The sequence below is a fragment of the Mobula hypostoma genome, chromosome 18 (genome assembly GCF_963921235.1).
Source record: "Mobula hypostoma chromosome 18, sMobHyp1.1, whole genome shotgun sequence".
NCBI lineage: Eukaryota > Metazoa > Chordata > Chondrichthyes > Myliobatiformes > Myliobatidae > Mobula > Mobula hypostoma.
In genome coordinates this window covers 55,980,783-56,000,296 of record NC_086114.1, presented here as the reverse complement: position 1 = coordinate 56,000,296, position 19,514 = coordinate 55,980,783, and the positions used below count along the sequence as shown (strand labels likewise).

The 19,514-nt window shown below is 39.8% G+C and overlaps 1 protein-coding gene across 3 annotated transcripts in view; it reads right to left on the bottom strand.

Moving 5' to 3' along the window:
• slc12a1 (solute carrier family 12 member 1) overlaps positions 1–19,514 on the bottom strand; it is a 163,576-nt gene that overhangs the window by 56,227 nt on the left and 87,835 nt on the right. For all 3 annotated transcript variants that reach the window (XM_063070928.1, XM_063070927.1, XM_063070925.1), the window contains exons 13-18: positions 17,730–17,831; positions 17,341–17,496; positions 14,294–14,393; positions 7,723–7,834; positions 4,980–5,120; positions 2,872–2,978 (exon numbers count right to left, since the gene is read on the bottom strand). In XM_063070928.1, the coding sequence (XP_062926998.1) occupies positions 2,872–2,978; positions 4,980–5,120; positions 7,723–7,834; positions 14,294–14,393; positions 17,341–17,496; positions 17,730–17,831 (718 nt within the window). The remainder of the gene's footprint in view (positions 1–2,871; positions 2,979–4,979; positions 5,121–7,722; positions 7,835–14,293; positions 14,394–17,340; positions 17,497–17,729; positions 17,832–19,514) is intronic.

Genomic DNA, 19,514 nt, shown 5'->3' with positions numbered 1-19,514 from the left:
TGTGCCTCAGGGATCTGTTCTGGGACCCTACTCTTTGTGATTTTTATAAATGACCTGGATGAGGAAGTGGAGGGATGGGTTAGTAAATCTGCTGATGACACAAAGGTTGGAGGTGTTGTGGATAGTGTGGAGGGCTGTCAGAGATTACAACAGGACATTGATAGGATGCAAAACTGGGCTGAGAAGTGGCAGATGGAGTTCAACCCAGATAAGTGTGAGGTGGTTCATTTTGGTAGGTCAAATATGATGGCAGAATATAGTATTAATGGTAAGACTCTTGGCAGTGTGGAGGAACAGAGGGATCTTGGGGTCCAAGTCCATAGCAGGTTGACTCTGTGGTTAAGGCAGCATATGGTGCATTGGCTTCATCATTCGTGGGATTGAGTTTAAGAGCCGAGAGGTAATGTTGCAGTTATATAGGACTGTGGTCAGACCCCACTTGGAGTACTGTGCTCAATTCTGGTCGCCTCACTACAGGAAGGATGTGGAAACCATAGAAAGGGTGCAGAGGGAATTTACAAGGATGTTGCCTGGATTGGGGAATATGACTCTTGAGAATAGATTGAGTGAACTCAGCCTTTTCTCCTTGGAGCAACGGAGGATGAGAGGCGACTTGATAGAGGTGTACAAGGTGATGAGAGGTATTGATCGTGTGGATGGTCAAAGGCTTTTCCCCAGGGCTGAAATAGCTAGCATGAGAGGGCATAGTTTTAAGGTGCTTGGAAGTAGGTACAGAGGAGATGTCAGGAGTGTTTTTTTTAAATGCAGAGAGTGGTGAGTGCATGGAATGGGTTGCCAGCGGCAGTGGTGGAGGCGGAAACTATAGGGTCTTTTAAGAGACTCCTGGATGGGTACATGGAGCTTAGAAAAATAGAGGGCTATGGGTAAAGCCTAGGTAGTTCTAAGGTAGGGACAGGTTCGGCACAGCTTTGTGGGCCGAAGGGCCTGTATTGTGTTGTGTTTTCTATGTTTCTAAGGAGAAATTGATGTTCATGCCAACAGTTTGAAATCTACCCACATGGAATATGAGGTGTTGAATCTCCACCCTGAGAGTGGCCATTGATCAACACTGAAACAGGAACGGGGATAGGAATTTAAATGATTGCTGTTATAAGTAAACCTTATACCAGTTTCATGCCTAGCCTGAAAATCTGGTAGAGATGCATGTAAGAATCATCAGTGAACTCATCGCTTTTCTCCGATAGTCTGAATGTCTTTTATGCTCAGTTTGATGCAAAAAATGATGCGCTGGCATGGAAGACCCCTCCTCCTCCTTCCCACCAAGAGCAGGTGCTCTGTCTAGCCGCAGCACATGTGCAGACGACCCTAAACAGGGTCAACCCGTGTAAACTGCAGGGCCTGATAATGTACCTGGTCGAGGGCTGAGGTACTGGCAGCCCAGCTAACCAAGGTTCTAACAAACATATTCAACATCTCTCTGGAAGAGTCCACTGTCTCCTTAGGCTTCAAGGCAGTCACCTTCACCCCAGTGCCCAAGAGGGCGACAGTAATCTGCCTCGACGACTACATTCTTGACAAAAAGGCCACAGTCAGTCCATGTTGGAAGAAACATCTCTAGTTCCATGACGTTGAGCACCAGTGCTCCCCAGAGCTGTGTGCTCAGCCTGCTGCTGTTCCTGACTGTACTGCTAGATCCAGTTCCAACCAGTTCATCAAGTTCCTGACGACAACTGTGGTTGGTCTCATCAACAACGGCGATGAGATGGCGTACAGAGAAGAGGCAGAGTGGCTGGTAGAATGGTGAGAGCACAACTACACGAGTCTCAATGTGGACAAGACCAAAGGGATGATTCTGAACTTTAGGAAGGTCCAGGCTGACCACTCCTCACTGCACATACACTGTTCCTCCACGGAGAGAGTTGGGAGCAGAAAGTTTCCAAGAGTGCAGGTAATGGATAATCAGATCCGATCCCTCACAAATCATCTTTTTGGTCAAGAAAGCATAACAGCATCTCTAACGTTGAGAAGATTGTGGTGGGTTAGACTTCCTTCCCCCACTCCCCCCCCCACCCCATTCTACCATTGAGTGTCTGATACAGGAATTGCAAGGCATCTGACCATAAGTCCTTACAAAGGATTGCAAGGACCGCTGGGAGTCTCTCTTCCACCCATTAGAGATATTTATCAGTAGTGCTGCATTCACAGGACCCTTAACATTGTCAATTATCCTTCCTATCCATCCAACAATCTCTTTGCGCCCCCCCCTCCCCGCCGGACCATCAGCAGGAGGTACCGTAGCATTCGTACAAGCACTGTTGGAATGGGAAACAACTTCTTCCCACAGACAGGCCTTAAGACTACTGAACTCCCTGCCACCACCCAGGTCATATCACACATGAAGTGCCAGTAGCATAATACTATTTACTTTATAACTTGTGTTGTAAATGCACCTTATTTGTTACTTTATTTGTGATAATATTACTTTATGTGTTATGAGTGTAAATTACATGTAGTGTGTTGTGTACCTGGTCTGGAAGAATGTTGTTTCATTTTGCAGTATACATGTGTTTGGTTGAATGACAATAAACGGAACTTGAAGACGAATAGAGTACATAAAAGAGCAATAAGTAACAGATGTAATGCATCTTCACATCTGACTGGCAGAAAACAATGAGAAAATATTTTCTTGATGAAGAAAGTGATAACAAGTTCTATTTTCATTAATATACAACAAAAACAACAATGGAAATAGAAGAAAACTGAATTTGACAAATCTCTGAAGACATTTTGCTGTAAGATATTTTTCTTGGTTCACAATATACCAAAGCATTACTGACATTGTTTAATAAAGTCACTAGCTCCAGATGCTACATTATATTAATTTTAATCAATAGATCAAAAACTACTTACTGCAAAATGCCAACGTAATTGTCAACATCCCGAAAATTAATAGTATGCCAGTCTTTCTTGTATCCAATCACAAGTGTATTCGGCTTCATTCGACCCAGTCCAGAAGCCTAGGGTAATACAAGTTAAGCTATATCCTATTAAACAGTCTTAGTAGTGTAATTTTTCAGATTTCACCCAGACAAACCATATTTCTCTCAGTTTCTTGGAACATTTTTGAATTACATCATACAAGAAAATTACTATCACATTATAACTTAGATAAAATAAAGCCTTGGGAGACCTAGTGCAGGATTCCCTAAAAGTTAACTTGCAGGTTGAGTCTATAGTAACAAAATCATATGCCATGTTGTTACAAACGCAAACACGAGAAAATCTGCAGATGCTAGAAATTCAAGCAACACACACAAAATGCTGGTGGAATGCAGCAAGCAACACTTCACCTGTGAGTCTGCTGGTGTGATATACTGTGTCCAGTGCTCCCGGTGTGGCTTTCTATATATTGGTGAGACCCAACGCAGACTGAGAGACTGCTTCACTGAACACCTACACTCTGTCCGCCAGAGAAAGCAGGATCTCCCAGTGGCCACACATTTTAATTCCACGTCCCATTCCCATTCTGACATGTCTATCCGGGGCCTCCTCTACTGTCAAGATGAAGCCACACTCAGGTTGGAGGAACAACACCTTATATTCCGTCTGGGTAGCCTCCAACCTGATGGCATGGACATTGATTTCTCTAACTTCCGTTAATGTCCCTCCTCCCCTTCTTACCCCATCCCTAACAATTTTTTTTTCTCTCTTTCCCTCTCTGAATAATTCCTTGCCTGTTCTCCATCTTCCTCTGGTGCTTCCCTCCCCCTTCCTTTCTTGCTAGGCCTTCCATCCTATGATACCCAGGCTTCTCCAGCCTTGTATCCCTTTTGCCAATCAACTTCTCAGCTCTTAGCTTTATCCCTCCCTCTTCTGTCTTCTCCTATCATTTTGGATCTCACATGCCCCTCCCACTTTCAAATCTCTTATCTCTTTTTTCCATTAGTCCTGACGAAGGGTCTCAACCCAAAACGTTGACTGTACTTCTTCCTATAGATGCTGCCTGGCCTGCTGCTTTCCACCAGCATTTTGTGCGTGTTGCCACGTTGTTACTCATTTTGCGAGGACTAGAATATAGAAGCAGGGATGTAATGCTGAGGCTTTATAAGGCATTGGTCAGATCATATTTGAATACTGTGAGCAGTTTTGGGCCCATATCTAAGGATGTGCTGTCATTGGAGAGGATCTAGAGGTTTACAGATGGATCACAGGGTTAACAAAAGGTTAACATACAAGTTGCATTTGATGGCTCTGGGCCTGTACTAACTGGAATTTTGAAGAATGTGGCATCATCTGATTGAAACTTATCAAATATCAAAAGGCCTCGATAGAGTGAATATGGAGGGGATGCTTCCAATAGTCAAAGAGTCTAGGACCAGAGTACAGTACACAGCCTCAAAAGGACATCCCTTTAGAACAGAATTTCTTTAGCTAGAGAGTGATGATCTGTGAAATTCATTGCCACAGATGGGTGTGGAGGCCAAGTCATTTGGATATATTTAAAATAGATGTTGACGGGTTCTTGATTAGTAAGGACATCAAAGGTTACAGGGAGAAGTCAGGAGAATGAGGTTGATAGGGATAATAAATCAGCCGTGATTGAATAGTGGAACAGACTCGATGGGCCTGATGGCCTAATTCTGCTATGTTTTATGGTCTAAAGACAGGAGGCTACTGTAAGCCTGACCATCTGTATAGACATGTTCAGCAGAAGTGCCCATGTATAAAATTTCATATGAAATTTTCTGATTTTGCATTCGACAGCTAGAATAAAAGTAATCTTCCTTCATTCTAAATGTTAGCTTGGAAAAATATTGTTCATTTATACAGTAGAACATTTACCAACAGTATAAATTCCACAGATGTTACATTTTAAAATATCTTTCATCATTAATTGAATATGTATCCACTCAAATAAAAAATTCAAAAGCAAATCTGCGGTTTTAAGACTTGATCAGTATATTTAGTACCTCTGCACTATGGTAGTGGATTTGCTAATATAGATATAAAACAATCACCTGAAGTAAGCACTTTACTCCATCTCGCAGATTATCTCCAGCCACTGCTGCATAGAAGGCTTTCTTCTTGTTCTTTGATAACCATTGCTGGTATTTATCCATATTCATATTAATTTCACTGACTGACTGCTTCCGTGGACCCTAAGCACAGGATAACATGGATATGTTCAATGGTATTATTTTGAACACATTTCTTAAACATCTGTAACTTGATTTCATAAAATATACTGAAGCTTTCCCACCAATACTTACCATGTACAAACTTATTTCAGGGAAGCATTTAACTTACCATTTTCCTTCATCTTCTTTTTCTACTACCCACATAACTGCAAAGCTCTATCCAGAGTTCTAATGAAATGCCATTTACCTGGAATGTCATCTCATTTTCTTTCCATCACACACAAAATGCTGGGAGAACTCAGCAGCTCAAGCAGCCTCAATGGAGGGAAATGCACATTCCTGATGAAGGGTCTCAGCCCAACATGTCAACTCTTCATAGGCACCTACTAATCTGCTGAGTTCCACAGGAACTTTGTGTGTTACTTAAGATTTTCAGCATCTGTAATATCCACTGATGCCACTCTATTTATGAGTGATCACAACATTTTCTGTTTTTGCTCCATCTAGTGGATAAACATGAGCAAAAGAATCCCTAAGCAACAGAGTTCAAAAAATATTAATGCAATTAGTTCACCCTATGACTTTCAGAAAATTCGGTTTCCACTGTTGATATCATTCAGGAATGGAATTTTAACCATTTTTTCACCATGCTAATCAAGGAATGTATACAAAAGCTGTGACTGCCCAATGACAAGACTAGGGAATAAACTGATGTTTCAAGTCACACCTGTCATACTGCCATCTGTAAACATTAACACATCTTTATCCTGTACAAATGTTTCAACATTTGACAATCCTGTTGGTAGTTAAAAAGGTAAACCTGACATTACAATTAACTAATGTTTATAATTTTTGCAAAACACATCCATTCTGAACAAAATTTAATCTCGTCCAAAACAGTTAACTAAATAAAACTTGAAAATTGGAAAGGATAATCACAACACAAAGAGAAAGGGCAAATAGTCCACATTTTGTCCATTTTCAGCCAAAGTCCTCCTTTCAGAGTCTGCTGTATATGAAGCAATCTAGGCTAAGACCTAATTTATTTAACACTGTACTGAAACTCAAAATAAGACAAAACAAGCCAAATGAAAATTAAACTACAAAGGAAATCTGAATTGAATACAAAATGCTGTAAACACAGCATCAATGGAAACTTAACATTTCATGTCTGACAGCCTTTGAATGAATGTCAGGCAAAGGGAAGCAATGTGTAAACTAGGACATATGGAAGTGCAACTTGCATTTTTAATAAGCAAGGTGTCTATGTGATCAATTATTCTCCCACCTCATTCAATCACAAATGCTAAATCTTTTAGCTGCTTGTTCTATTTTAATAAATTTGTAAATAATTTCACCTTTACCATGACCAACATATCTAAAACCAAACCTCACATCCTCTTGTCCAAACTAAACATCCATCTGAGTTGTTAAATGACAGGACTGCAAAAACATTACTTTGAGAGAGTGAAGGAAAGATTTATGAGGAAGTTGCCAGGGATAGAAAATTTTGGCTATGGGGAAAGAATGGATAAGTTGGATTGGATTTCTTTAGATCAGAGACAGGTAAGGGGAGATTTGAGCTGTATTTAATTAAATAAGCTAGATATAGTAAAGCAGAGGGACTGAAATGAAAGCAAGAATCATTGCACTTGGTAGAGAAATCAGAGAGGAGACATAGCAAACTAAGGTAGTCATCCTGTGGCTCTGGAACCCTATGCCCAAGAGAGCAGCAGAAACATTTAAAAAAGTACTTGGATGTCCACTTGACAAACCATAATCTGAAAATGGAACTAGGTGCTGGAAGGTGCGATTAGATGGTTCATTTTTCTACTGATGCAGACATAATGGGTTGGATGCCCTCTAGTGTTCTAAGATTTCAATGTTTCTATGATTTTCTATGACCTATTAGCATTCAAAGAAAAATAGTCTATCAACGTAAGAGAATGAGACAGGTTCTATAAGTGTCAACACAGATTACAAAAGGTAGACAGACAGCTGTTCAATGCAGCATCCAAAGTAGCCAATGTGCAAAGCTTTAAATCTAAAAACTTGCTACCTATGAATCAATTCTACCTGGTTATTTCTGCCTCTTGAAATTTAGCAATAGCTAGCAGTTTTTTTTTAAAGAAAAGGAATCTTTATCATTCAACAGCAATAATAGACATTATTTTGCGATTTTTGAACATGAAGTAAGATACTGGAAACTGAAAGGTGGCATGGGTTACACACACAAATCTCATCTCTGGATAATGACCTGGATTGCCCCTGTTTGAGGGTCTACAAACTTGACACAAACTCCATTGAAACCAGCCATCATCCCATTCTATATTCCTTTTTTGCTGCCATAACAAGTCAACACACACTGCATTCATCAGCACCTGGCCCAAAGCATTAGTGCTCATCTTGGATGAGTGTTAATTTTAGAAGTTACAATCAAAGTGCCAAACCCAAGAGTTTTGTGTCATTACATGTACGCTAAAGTTTTTATTGCACATCATTTGAACAAGACTATAAGGGGAAATCAGATATTTCTTCTAAACTGCTGTCATATGAACACTTACCACATTTCTACATTTTAAAAACGAAATGAATGGCAAGAGAAATCAGTAAAGGTAATTACCATGTATACTTGACTACAGATGCACAAACTGAAATTTTTTGTGAAAGAAAGTGTTAAGTCCAACAAAGCTGGTCTGGACATGGGCGATCCTGTCAATACAATGCACTGTGGCCTATGCAGGGGGAGCAAGGGAGGAAAGAGGAAAATAAAGAGTAAAAATTTAGTAAATTCATCCACCAGATTTTAAAAATGATTCTTTAAAATAAAATCCATTTACAGAACAAATAGATGCTATAATGGGAGGCTGATAAGTCCTATAATTCTATATTAAGATATTTGGCAGCTAAAACGAGGCGGGCTAACTTCTGCATCCATAATCATCCTGTAATTACCTGCAGTAATGAACTGGAGTTTCTACAGAGAGCAAAGCTTCTAATAGAAATGGCAGTCAGTCAAGCTCACATTTCAGGTGCACTGCTCCTGCTCATCTTTAGAATGGCAGTTTAAAACAAATTGCCTCCATTAACACTAGATAAAGTGTCACAATAATTTTCTCGGTCTCAACTTTGCAGTATTGTATTTCTTCAGCAGGTCTGACTGTTACTGCATTGACTGACAGTTCTGACTGGTAATTCAGCCTTGCCTACCATGAGTATTTTTTGATTAGAAAGAAATGGACAGCCTGTCAATTCATTTTTTCATTTAAATTAACTCCTATATATTTTCATTGGCAGTGTAATTGTTTACCATCTCAGATCAAATTCAACAATCACAATGCAAATAGAGTTAATTTACTATATTGGCAATGTGATGCATTACAAAGTAGACTAAATCTTAGCTTTCAAGTTGTAGATGCTCATTAGCCTCTCTTCAAAGAAATGGCTAACATTATTGATATTAATCACTAATTTGAGCAGTGATTCTTGTTGTTTTTGCAGGTGAAACTTTTTTCTTACATGGTAAATTGCAATGCGCAGTTGGGAGACTGAGAAAATTTAACTACCATAACCTGGTTATTAACTTTTCTTACACAGTAAGGAGAAATTAGTTAATGCAGTGGGTTTAACTTCTGGATCCCACTGCATAGCATTGAATAAGAATAGGACTGGAGTCTCTGGGACATTGCTTTCTTCTTCTGTCCATCAGAAAACCTGTTTACATAGAGAGGTCAGTATTAACTGGAAGAAGGTAAAAGGTAGCCTCGAAAAATAAGACTACGTGAATGTTTGGACTTTTCTAAATCCTCTTGCTTCACTTATCCCCAGCCTTTGCCACATTTACCAACCTTGCACCTACACATTAATAGTGACACACACTCACCTAGATAAACATGCAAATTATTTCTGTTTTGCAACTGATTGCCTTGTTTTGACAATTATGCAAAATTTACCTCCTTCATGACACATAAAATAATCAGGGGCCCTTCTGGAACATTTAATCCAGAACTAGGAAACTGTGCTGAAAACACCACAGCAACAATAGTAGAAGTATTACTCAAATATGCTTTTGGAATTAATTCAAAGATTGAGGGAAATTTCACCTGTGGATCTTTAGTCAAACCAATACTATACAGTGGTGTTTACAAAGGACAGTTTGTTAAAGAGATTTTGCAACTTGATAATCTATCTTAGATGGCCTAAAAAAAAAGGAATAGTATTATATGGTCTTCCTGAAAGAGTTAGCACTTTGCTAGCTCTATGTATTGCCCTACCTGCTACTAAATCTTTTAGCTTGCTTTGTTTTGTCTATTACTGGAGTATTTATCAGCATTCAAAGTAGGCTTGATGGAAATGATTCTTTTTTTGAATGTGATTATTAATGTGATGGACTATAATTAACAGCATCTCTCAAGTCTTAAAGCTAGTACTATCTTGACCATCACGTGTGCAAGGCTGCAGAGTTCAGCTGAGAGCAGACTGCCTGCACACTGAAGTTGCCAGTATTGCTGTTAACACAAACGAAAACTGGGGAAAGGCAAAACCATAACAGGAATGCTATCAACAGGAATTCTGCAGATGCTGGAAATTCAAGCAACATACATCAAAGTTGCTGGTGAACGCAGCAGGCCAAGCAGCATCCGTAGGAAGAGGTGCAGTCGACGTTTCAGGCCGAGACCCTTCGTCAGGAATGCTATTTACTTTTAATAAATATACTCTAAGTTAGAAACATTAAAAACTACAGAGAAACTTGGAATTTAGGATATTACACAAGTTCAGAATCAGGTTTAATATCATTGGCATATGTTGTGAAATTTGTTGTTTGCAGCAGCAGTACATTTGCAATACATAATAACTACAAATTATATATGTACTATCTCTATGCCTCTACCTCCCTATAGCTACATCTATATTAACCATATAGATATTTATATTAACAAGCTAGATAAGATATAGATCTATTAAATAAGCAGTGCATAAAGAGAAGAATAAGAGTAAAGAAAAAAATACTGAGGTAGTATTCATGGATTCATTGCCCATTCAGAAATCTGATGTTGGAGGGGAAGAAGGTATTCCAGAAACATTGAGTGAATGACTTTACACTTCTGTTCCTCCTCCTTAATGATATCAATGAGAAGGCGGCATGGCCTGGGTGACAGGGGTCCTTAATGATGAATGCCACCTTTTTGAGGCATTGCCTTTTGAAGGTGTCCTGAATGCTAAGGAGACTAGTATCTATGATAGAGCCGTTTGTGTTTACAACTTTCTGCAGCTTTTTCCAATCCTGTGCAATAGTCCCTCCAAACCAGACAGTAATGCAGCCAGTTAGAACACAAGATAGCAAGCTGCTCTATGCAGTGCTCTTCTGCATAATGTACAGAACCTCATATGCTACCATGTTCCTCATAGTCAAGAAAAGAGCTATTTTAATGGAAAAGGAGTAACTGGATTTACAACTAGATATGCTTATCAAGATGGACAAGAGACAATACCATTTACATTCTCACCCCCAACAGGTTTAAAAGCTTACATTTCCATCATACTGGTAATTATCTAGCATCTCTTTACAGTTAGAAACAACAACTAAAGCTTTCATTTTAGAGTTGATCAAGTTTAGATAGACTCAATGCCCAATTACTGCAATTTGTCTCAAATCAATTGTATTACAACAGCTTCATTCTGAGATTACAAAGCTTTTCATTTAGTTGGACAGTACGAACATGAAAGATATCATCAGCAAACAACTTTAGATTCATAGTAAGTCATCATAGTGGTAAGACATAAATCATTTTAAATGAATAACTCAGAAATGTTAATATGTCTGTATCATGTGTCATTAACACTGGCTGAATGAGTATTTTTATGACTTTGATACTTCATTAAGTTCTCAGGTTTTTAACCTTCATTTTTTGCCAATCACATATACATTAAAAAAAACTTACTTGACAATTAAATGTTACCTGCAAATCATTTACCAATGGTTGCAATCCATCATGTCACAGAAAATTGGCTGAAGTGATTTTTCAGACCTCGAAATTTTGCGCCAACAGTTGAAGTCTAATAATCTGCTGACCATTCAGAAGTCCTAATATACTGGCTTCTGGCTCACCAGATAACATGTGCAATTTTCACTCAATAGGAACCCATTACATTCCCTATGCACTCACTGAGTCCCAGGTACCCATGCTCCAAGACCACTCCCCAACAACTCACCAGGGCTTGAGTTCTAACATCACAGAACCACTCAATGGAGCCTCCAATTCAGTAGACAATAGACAATAGGTGCAGGAGTAGGCCATTCAGCCCTTTGAGCCAGCACCACCATTCACTGTGATCATGGCTGATCATCCACAATCAATATCCTTTTCCTGCCTTCTCCCCATATCCCTTCACTCCACTATCTTTAAGAGCTCTATCTAACTCTTTTCTGAAAGAATCCAGAGAATTGGCCTTCACTGCCTTCTGAGGCAGAGCATTCCACAGAACCACAACCCCCGTGTGAAAAAGTTTTTCCTCAACTCCGTTCTAAATTGTCTACCCCTTATTCTTAAACTGTGGCCTCTGGTTCTGGACTCCCCCAACATCGGGAACATGTTTCCTGCCTCTAGCGTGTCCAATCCCTTAATAATCTTATATGTTTCAATCAGATCCCCTCTTGTCCTTCTAAATTCCAGTGTATACAACCCTAGTCACTCCAATCTTTCAACATATGACAGTCCCGCCATCTCGAGAATTAACCTTCCGAACCTACGCTGCACTCCCTCAATAGCTAGAATGTCCTTCCTCAAATTAGGAGACCAAAACTGCACACAATACTCCAGGTGTGGTCTCACCAGGGCCCTGTACAACTGCAGAAGGACCTCTTTGCTCCTATATTCAATTCCCCTTGTTATGAAGGCCAGCATGCCATTAGCTTTCTTCACTGCCTGCTGTACCTGCATGCTTAATTTTAGTGACTGATGAACAAGGACACCTAGATCTCATTGTACTTTCCCTTTTCCTAACTTGACACCATTCAGGTAGTAATCTGCCTTCCTGTTCTTGCCACCAAAGTGGATAACCTCACATTTATCCACATTAAACTGCATCTGTCACGCATCTGCCCACTCACCCAACCTGTCCAAGTCACCTTGCATTCTCATAACCATCTCCTCACATTTCACACTGCCACCCAGCTTTGTGCCATCTGCAAATTTGCTAATGTTACTTTTAATCCCTTCATCTAAATCATTAATGTATATTGTAAATAGCTGCAATCCCAGCACCTAGCCTTGCGGTACCCCACTAGTCACTGCCTGCCATTCTGAAAAGGACCCGCTAATCCCTACTCTTCGCTTCTTGTCTACCAACCAATTTTCTATCCATGTCAGTATCCTACCCCCAATACCATTTGCTCTAATTTTGCACCACTAACCTCCTATGTGGGACCTTATCAAAAGGCTTTCTGAAAGTCCAGGTACACTACATCCACTGGCTTTCCCATGCCCATTTTCATAGTCACATTCTAAAAAATTCCAGAAGATCAGTCAAGCATGATTTCCTCTTCGTAAATCCATGCTGACTCGGACTTATCCTGCCACTGCTATCCAAATACTGTATGCCGCTATTACATCTTTTATAATTGATTCCAGCATCTTCCCCACCACTGATGTCAGACTAACTGGTCTATAATTGCCTGTTTTCTCTCTCCCTCCTTTCTTAAAAAGTGGGATAACATTAGCTACCCTCCAATCCGCAGGAACTGATCCTGAATCTATAGAACATTGGAAAATGATTACCAATGCGTTCACGATTTCTACAGCCACCTCCTTAAATACCCTGGGATGCACACCATCAGGCCCTGGGGATTTTTCAACCTTCAGTCCCATCAGTTTACCCAACACCATTTTGAGCCTGATGCAAATTTCCTTCAGTTCCTCTGTTACCCTAGGTCCTCTGGCCACTATTACATCTGGGAGATTGTTTGTGTCTTCCCTAGTGAAGACAGATCCAAAGTACCTGTTCAGCTCGTCTGCCATTTCCTTGTCCCCATAATAATTTCACCTGTTTCTGTCTTCAAGGCCCCAACTTTGGTCTTAACTAATTTTTTCCTCTTCATATACCTAAAGAAGCTTTTACTATCCTCCTTTATATTTTTGGCTAGCTTACCTTTGTACCTCATCTTTCCCCCCCCCGTATTGCCTTTTTAGTTATTTTCTGTTGCTCCTTAAAAGTCTCCCAATCCTCTGGCTTCCCACTCATCCTTGCTATGTTATACTTCCTCTCTTTTATTTTTATATTGTCCTTGACTTCCCTTGTCATACACGGTCGCCCCTTACTCCCCTTAGAACCTTTCTTCCTCTTTGGAATGAACTGATCCTGCACCTTCTGTATTATTCCCAGAAATACCTGCCATTGTTGTTCCACTGTCATCCCTGCTAGGGTATCTTTCCAGTCAACTTCTGCCAGCTCCTCCCTCATTTGTCCATAGTCCCTTTTGTTCAACTGTAATACTGACACTTCCGATCTTCCCTTCTCCCTCTCAAATTGTAGATTAAAACTTACCATATGATGGTCACTACCTCCTAATGGCTCCTGCTTTTCTGCTCTTGCTTTCCATTCACCAGGGTCCTTAAAGTTGCTTTCCCTTCCACACAGCAAGGCCACAATTCCTGAACTCTATTCCATTTACTGGTGCTTCATTTCCTGCACTCCACTGAAACTTACCTAGTTTTGCTTCCCATACTCTGTTGAAGCTTACCGAGTTATTGTGGGGGAAAAAAATTGAATAAGGTGTGCCATAGATTCAATGAGATATCTGCCGTATAATACAGAAAATCTGCTGGCCAGGCACCAAAGTCTTGAGCGTGTTGAATGAATAATTTAATGTAGAGTTAAGTAACAGCTTAATCAAATTATCCCTCACCGATTTCTTAATCTGCTTTCAAAATTAATCAAGACTGTCATACCGAGGTTGTGGTTAAAATCCAACAGCAGGAGTTTACCAAATATTTTGATCTTTAGAAACCAGGATGGTAATAATTGCCAAATTTTAACCTCAAAATTTTCCCAATCTCCTTCCATAATCCTCAACTATCTTCCAAGCAGCTTGACATGACATTGTCTAGATTTAAAAAGGAACTAAGATTAGTTGGTACAGAATTCAAGGATCTGACATCTAGAATTCAACCTTCATTATTATGCTCCTATCATACCTGAAGTTCTTAATATGATCATTCACCCCAGTCAGTGAAAGTGCATCTTGTAGTGCAGTGACATAAGACATGGCTTGTGCTGAAGAGCCCCAATTCACCTCTGTAAAAATAACATTTTTAACCTCAGTATAATAAACAGAAGCAAAATCATCTTTTGAAACCACCAGTCATCACTGATTAAACATTATCATCATGAATGTTCAAAGAAAAAGCTTCACCTGTTGTACTAGACGAGGTTGGCAAGCTGCTTGCACTAAATTTGCCTTTGCTCATTTTCATTATTTCACAGGCTTAAACCCCATACCAAACAAGGACAGAATACTGTGTGTGAAATGTGTTCAGTTAAGCTTCCTAAGTCTTAGAGGGCCCTATTCTGGAGGGTGCAATACTGGACCTTCTCTTAGAAAAAGAGGAAGGTAAAGTAAATGAAGTGACTGTCAGGGAACAATTTAGCTCTAGCAACCATAATTATATTAGTTTTAAGATAATGATTGGAAAAGATAGGTCAGGTCCATGGGTTAGGGTCTTAACTGGAGAAAGGCTAACTTTGGGGAATTTGGCAGGATCAAGAAGAGGTTGATTGGGTGAGCCTGTTTGAAGAGAAAATAAAGAATAGTAAGTGAGAAGCTTTTAAGAGTGTGATATCAAGACATCAGGAAGGAGCAGCATGTTCTGGTTAGGATGAAGGGTAAACTGGCAAGCTAGTGAAGCTCTGCTGGTGAGAGATATTGTTCCGGTCAAGTAAAAGGAAGCATGCATTGTGTTTAGGAGATTGGGGAGACAAATGAATCCCTTGATGACTATACGACTAAAAATACTTTTAAGAGGAAAGTCAGGAGGGCAAAGAGATGGTATGATATGAAGCTGGGCAAATAAGATTTAGGAGAATCCCAAGAGGTTCCATAGCTATATTAAGAGTAAAAGGGTGACTAGGGAGAGAGTAGGTCCCTTCAGAGATCAGCAGGGCTGCCCGTGTCTTGGGTCACAGAAGATGGAAGCGATTTTTAATCAAATATTTATCCATTGTGTTTTACTGTGGAGAAAAATTGAGGTAGCTCAGGAGAAAAGGGAAATAAAAGAAAATGATTTGGAAGACAATTATATTATCAGGGAGAAGGCATTTGCAGTTCGACAGCATTTTAAGATGGATAAAAACCAGGTCCTGATCACATGCACCTTTGAAATTTTCAGGAGGCTAGAGGAGAAATCATGAAGCGCCCTTTTGGAGATAGCAGCTTCATCGTTAGTCACTAGTGAAGTTCATAAAGACTGGACAGTATTCTCGGGCATTTGTGAAGACAAGAATCTGATTCAGAGTCAGCCATAGCTTTGTGCTCAATGAACTTTTGAGATTTTTGAGGAGGTAACCAAATAAAAAAAAACAGGATGAGAGTTGGGCAATGGATGTTGTCTATTTGTACTTTAGCAAGGTCTTCGACCGGGTCCTGCACTGTAGACTGCTCTGGAAGTTTAGACTCCATAGAATCAAGTAAGTGCTAGCTAAATGGATTTAAAATTGGCTTCGAAGTAGGAAGCAGAGAGTGGTGGCTGAAGGCTGTTTATCCGAATGGAGGCCAGTGATTAGTAGTGTGCTGAAGGGATAAGTGTTGGAACCCTTGTTATTTGTTATTTAGATAAATGATTTGGATGTGAATCCACAAGGCTTGATCGTTAAGTTTTCGGATGACACAAAATTAAACCTTGCTGATAGCGAAGATTACAAAGGGATCTTGGTTAGTTAGGGAAGTGGGCTGAGTGGCAAATTGATGAAGCACTTTGAAAAAACGGAATCAGTGTAGGACTTGTGCTATGAATGGTAAGGATCTAGGAATACAAGTGCAGGTTCATTAAAAGTGGTGTGACAGGTAGACAGGGTGGTGAAAAAGGCATTTAACTGCTGACTTTCTGTCAGGGCACTGAGTAAAGGAGTTGAAACATTATGTTGCTGCTGTACGAGTCATTGGTGAGACTGCATTTGGAATACATTTACCCAGTCATAGAAAAGATGTGGTTAAACTGGAGAGTGTACAGAGAAGACTTACAAGGGCGCTGTCAAGACTAGAGGGTCTGAGTTACAGGGAGAGCCTGGTCAGACCAAGTCTTTATTCCTTTGAGTGTAGGAGAATGACGAGTGACTGATAGGGTGGATGGTAGCATTATTTTCTCCAGTACTAGGCGGCATACATTTAGGATGAGGGGAAATATTTAAAAGGGGCATAAAGTGAAAAATATTCCATGCAGAGAATGATGAATATATGGAATGAGCCGCACTGGGGGAAATTGGGACTAGATGGGTGAGTACTGTGGTCAGTACCGACTCTGAGCCGAAGGGCCTGTACTTGTGCAATATTGCTCTATAGCACTAAGAGTATTGAATTTCTATGGGCACATGAATTAACAACTTCCAGCATAGCTTATTCCAACATGTTATCCCAATAAAATATGAATTCTGAGAATGATTGGCTTTCTTATTTAGAAATACTGGGACTAAGAAATTTTGACATATTTGGTGCACCCTGTAATAGAACTGCATTGTTAAACCAGGCTCATTATGTTAACAGCAAGTCTGCAACCTCCAAGCATACGATTTTCTTCCAGTTCCTTTAACTCTAACACAGCAGTATGGGTAGGTGCCCACCACGTGCAGGTAGCCAGTGGTTTACAACATTTCTTTAAACCATAAGAGCTACGGTAGTCACATTCCAAGAGGTAATTTCAATGATATTAAACAAAAAAAAATTGAACTTTATTGCATACCAGACTCTGTGCTCAGAGAACCAGAGCAGAGCAGAAAGGATGTGGCCCATAGACAACAGTAATTTGTGGAAAAGTATTCGTGCTTGTGTTAAATCTTCTCAACAGGAAGACAGAGGGCCATGTGCTATCTATATAATGCTACTGTCAGCACATACTAATAGTTCCAGCTATTGAGTTCAAATTTGCTGGGAAATCAGTATTGGAACCAGAAAATTTATTTTTAATACATTTGTAAATGTACACTTAAGTCAGTATATTCTGCACATTCAGAAGCAAGGAAAAATTCTCACCTGGTTTATTGTAAATAACATAAATATTAAGGAATAGCACGATTGCAACTGTGATTACAGCTGCCCACCAGTTGATGACGAACATGACCGCACAGCACAAAACAGTTCCAAGTAACGAGAGCCACATGTTGTAAAATCTAAAGGCAGGACGCCACCCTGTTAAAACAATCAATTATGAATTTACACTTTCATTTATGCTGCGAAACATAATCTCAACAAATAGCTATGTAAACGTGTTCAAGATGCCAACTTATACTGAATGGCCAAACTTACATTTCATTTCAGAATAGAGTACTTGAATGCTAAAATGATGCTGGAATTTCAAAACCAAGAAAGATTAGATGTCCTGTAATTTATACTCAGTTGCAATCTATATACAAATTACTGACCTGGAGTTTTTGAATATGAAGCGTGAAAACATGAGAAATTGATAAGTGCATACGAGGCCAAGAAAAAGTTTGAGATAACAGGTGCAATAGTATTCAGCTCAGCTAGAAAAAAAGAAAGTAACATTTTAGATTTCATCAAAGTACATCTTAAAATTTTAAAAAAACCACAAGAAATTCTGTAAATGCTGGAAAACTGAAGCAACACACACAAAATGCTGGAGGAACCCAGCAGGTCAGGCAGTATCCATGGAAATGAACAAATGGTTGATGTTTTGGACCGAAACCCTTCTTAGGGCTAGAAAGGAAGGGGAAGACACCAGAATAAAAAAAGTGGGGAGAGGGGAAGAAGGGTAGCTAGAAGGTGATAGGTAAAATTCAAGTACCTTTCCAATAATCAGCAATCACTTCATTTCAAAATTCCCTATGATTTCAAGCTTTTACTGGCAAGAAGTTGCTTCTATAAGAAACTGTAATTTTGGGGTGCTTCGATATGCAAAAGTAAGATACACACTGAAGAAAAACAATCAGCTTCTCCACTTTGTGGCTGAGTTCTTATTAGAGTCAGTCACATAGCATATAAATAGACCCTATTGCCCAACTTGCCCACACCGACTAAATTGCCTACCTGAGCTAGTCCCATTTGCCTATGCATTCAGTCCATAGTCCTTTAAGCCTTTTCTATCCACACGTTTGTCCAAATGATTTGTTCTAAAAATGTTGTAACTTCACCCACTTCCTCTAGCAGCTTGTTCCACATACCCCCCCCCCACCTTCTGTGTGGAAAAAATTGCCCCTTAGGTATCACCTTAAACCTATACTCTCTAGTTTTAGACTCTTCTTTCCTGGGAAAAAGACTGACTATTCACATTATCTACGCCTCTCAAGATTTTATATACCTCTTTCTGGTAACCCTCAGCCTCTTACACTCCAAGAAAAAAATGCTCTAGCCTGTCCAGTTTCTGCTTAGAACTCAAGACCTCCAGTTTTGGTAACAACATTGTTAATCTTTTCTGCACCCTTTCTACCTTAATGACAGCCTTCCTATAGTTAGATGATCAGAACAGCCAACAGTACTCCAAGTGCAGACTCACCAACATCTTGTACAGTTGTGACATGACGTCCAACATTTGTACTCAATACCCTGACCAAAAGGCAACCACACCAAACACCTTCTTCACACCCTGTCTTCTTGTGCCACTACTAAGGAACTATGTACTGTATCCCTGGGTCTCTGTTCTATAGTAGTCTCCAAGGCCCTGCCATTTAATGTACAAATCTTGTCTTGGTTTAACTTGTCAAATTGCAACACTTAGTGCTTGCCCGAGTTAAATGCCATCTGCTAATCCTTGACCCATTTCCCAGCTAATTTAGATCCAGTTGCAATTTAAAGATAACCTTCTTTAATGCCAACAAACTCTGCCATCTACTTTCTCACTCAAGTCATTATTGCAGATGACAAAAGCCCTGTGGCACATTGCTGGTCAAAGGCCTACAATCTAAAATGTCATGTGTGGATTCTATCATGGGGTCAGATGAGGATTTTGAAGTAAGGTATCCAAGAATGAGGGTGTCCAACAATTTACAAACGATTAGTGCAAGCTTGTACTTGAGATTTTCAGAGTTCAAAATCTAAGTGAGGACTCCCTTATAGAAAGGTAGCCAGTATAAACATTGCTCCAGCAGGAAGTGTTGATTACAGAATGCCTTCCTCTGAAACCGGCATTAAGATTTTTGGCAGTATCACTTAATGGAAGCCTTTTCCTGTTTTTCTCCCACTCACTTCAT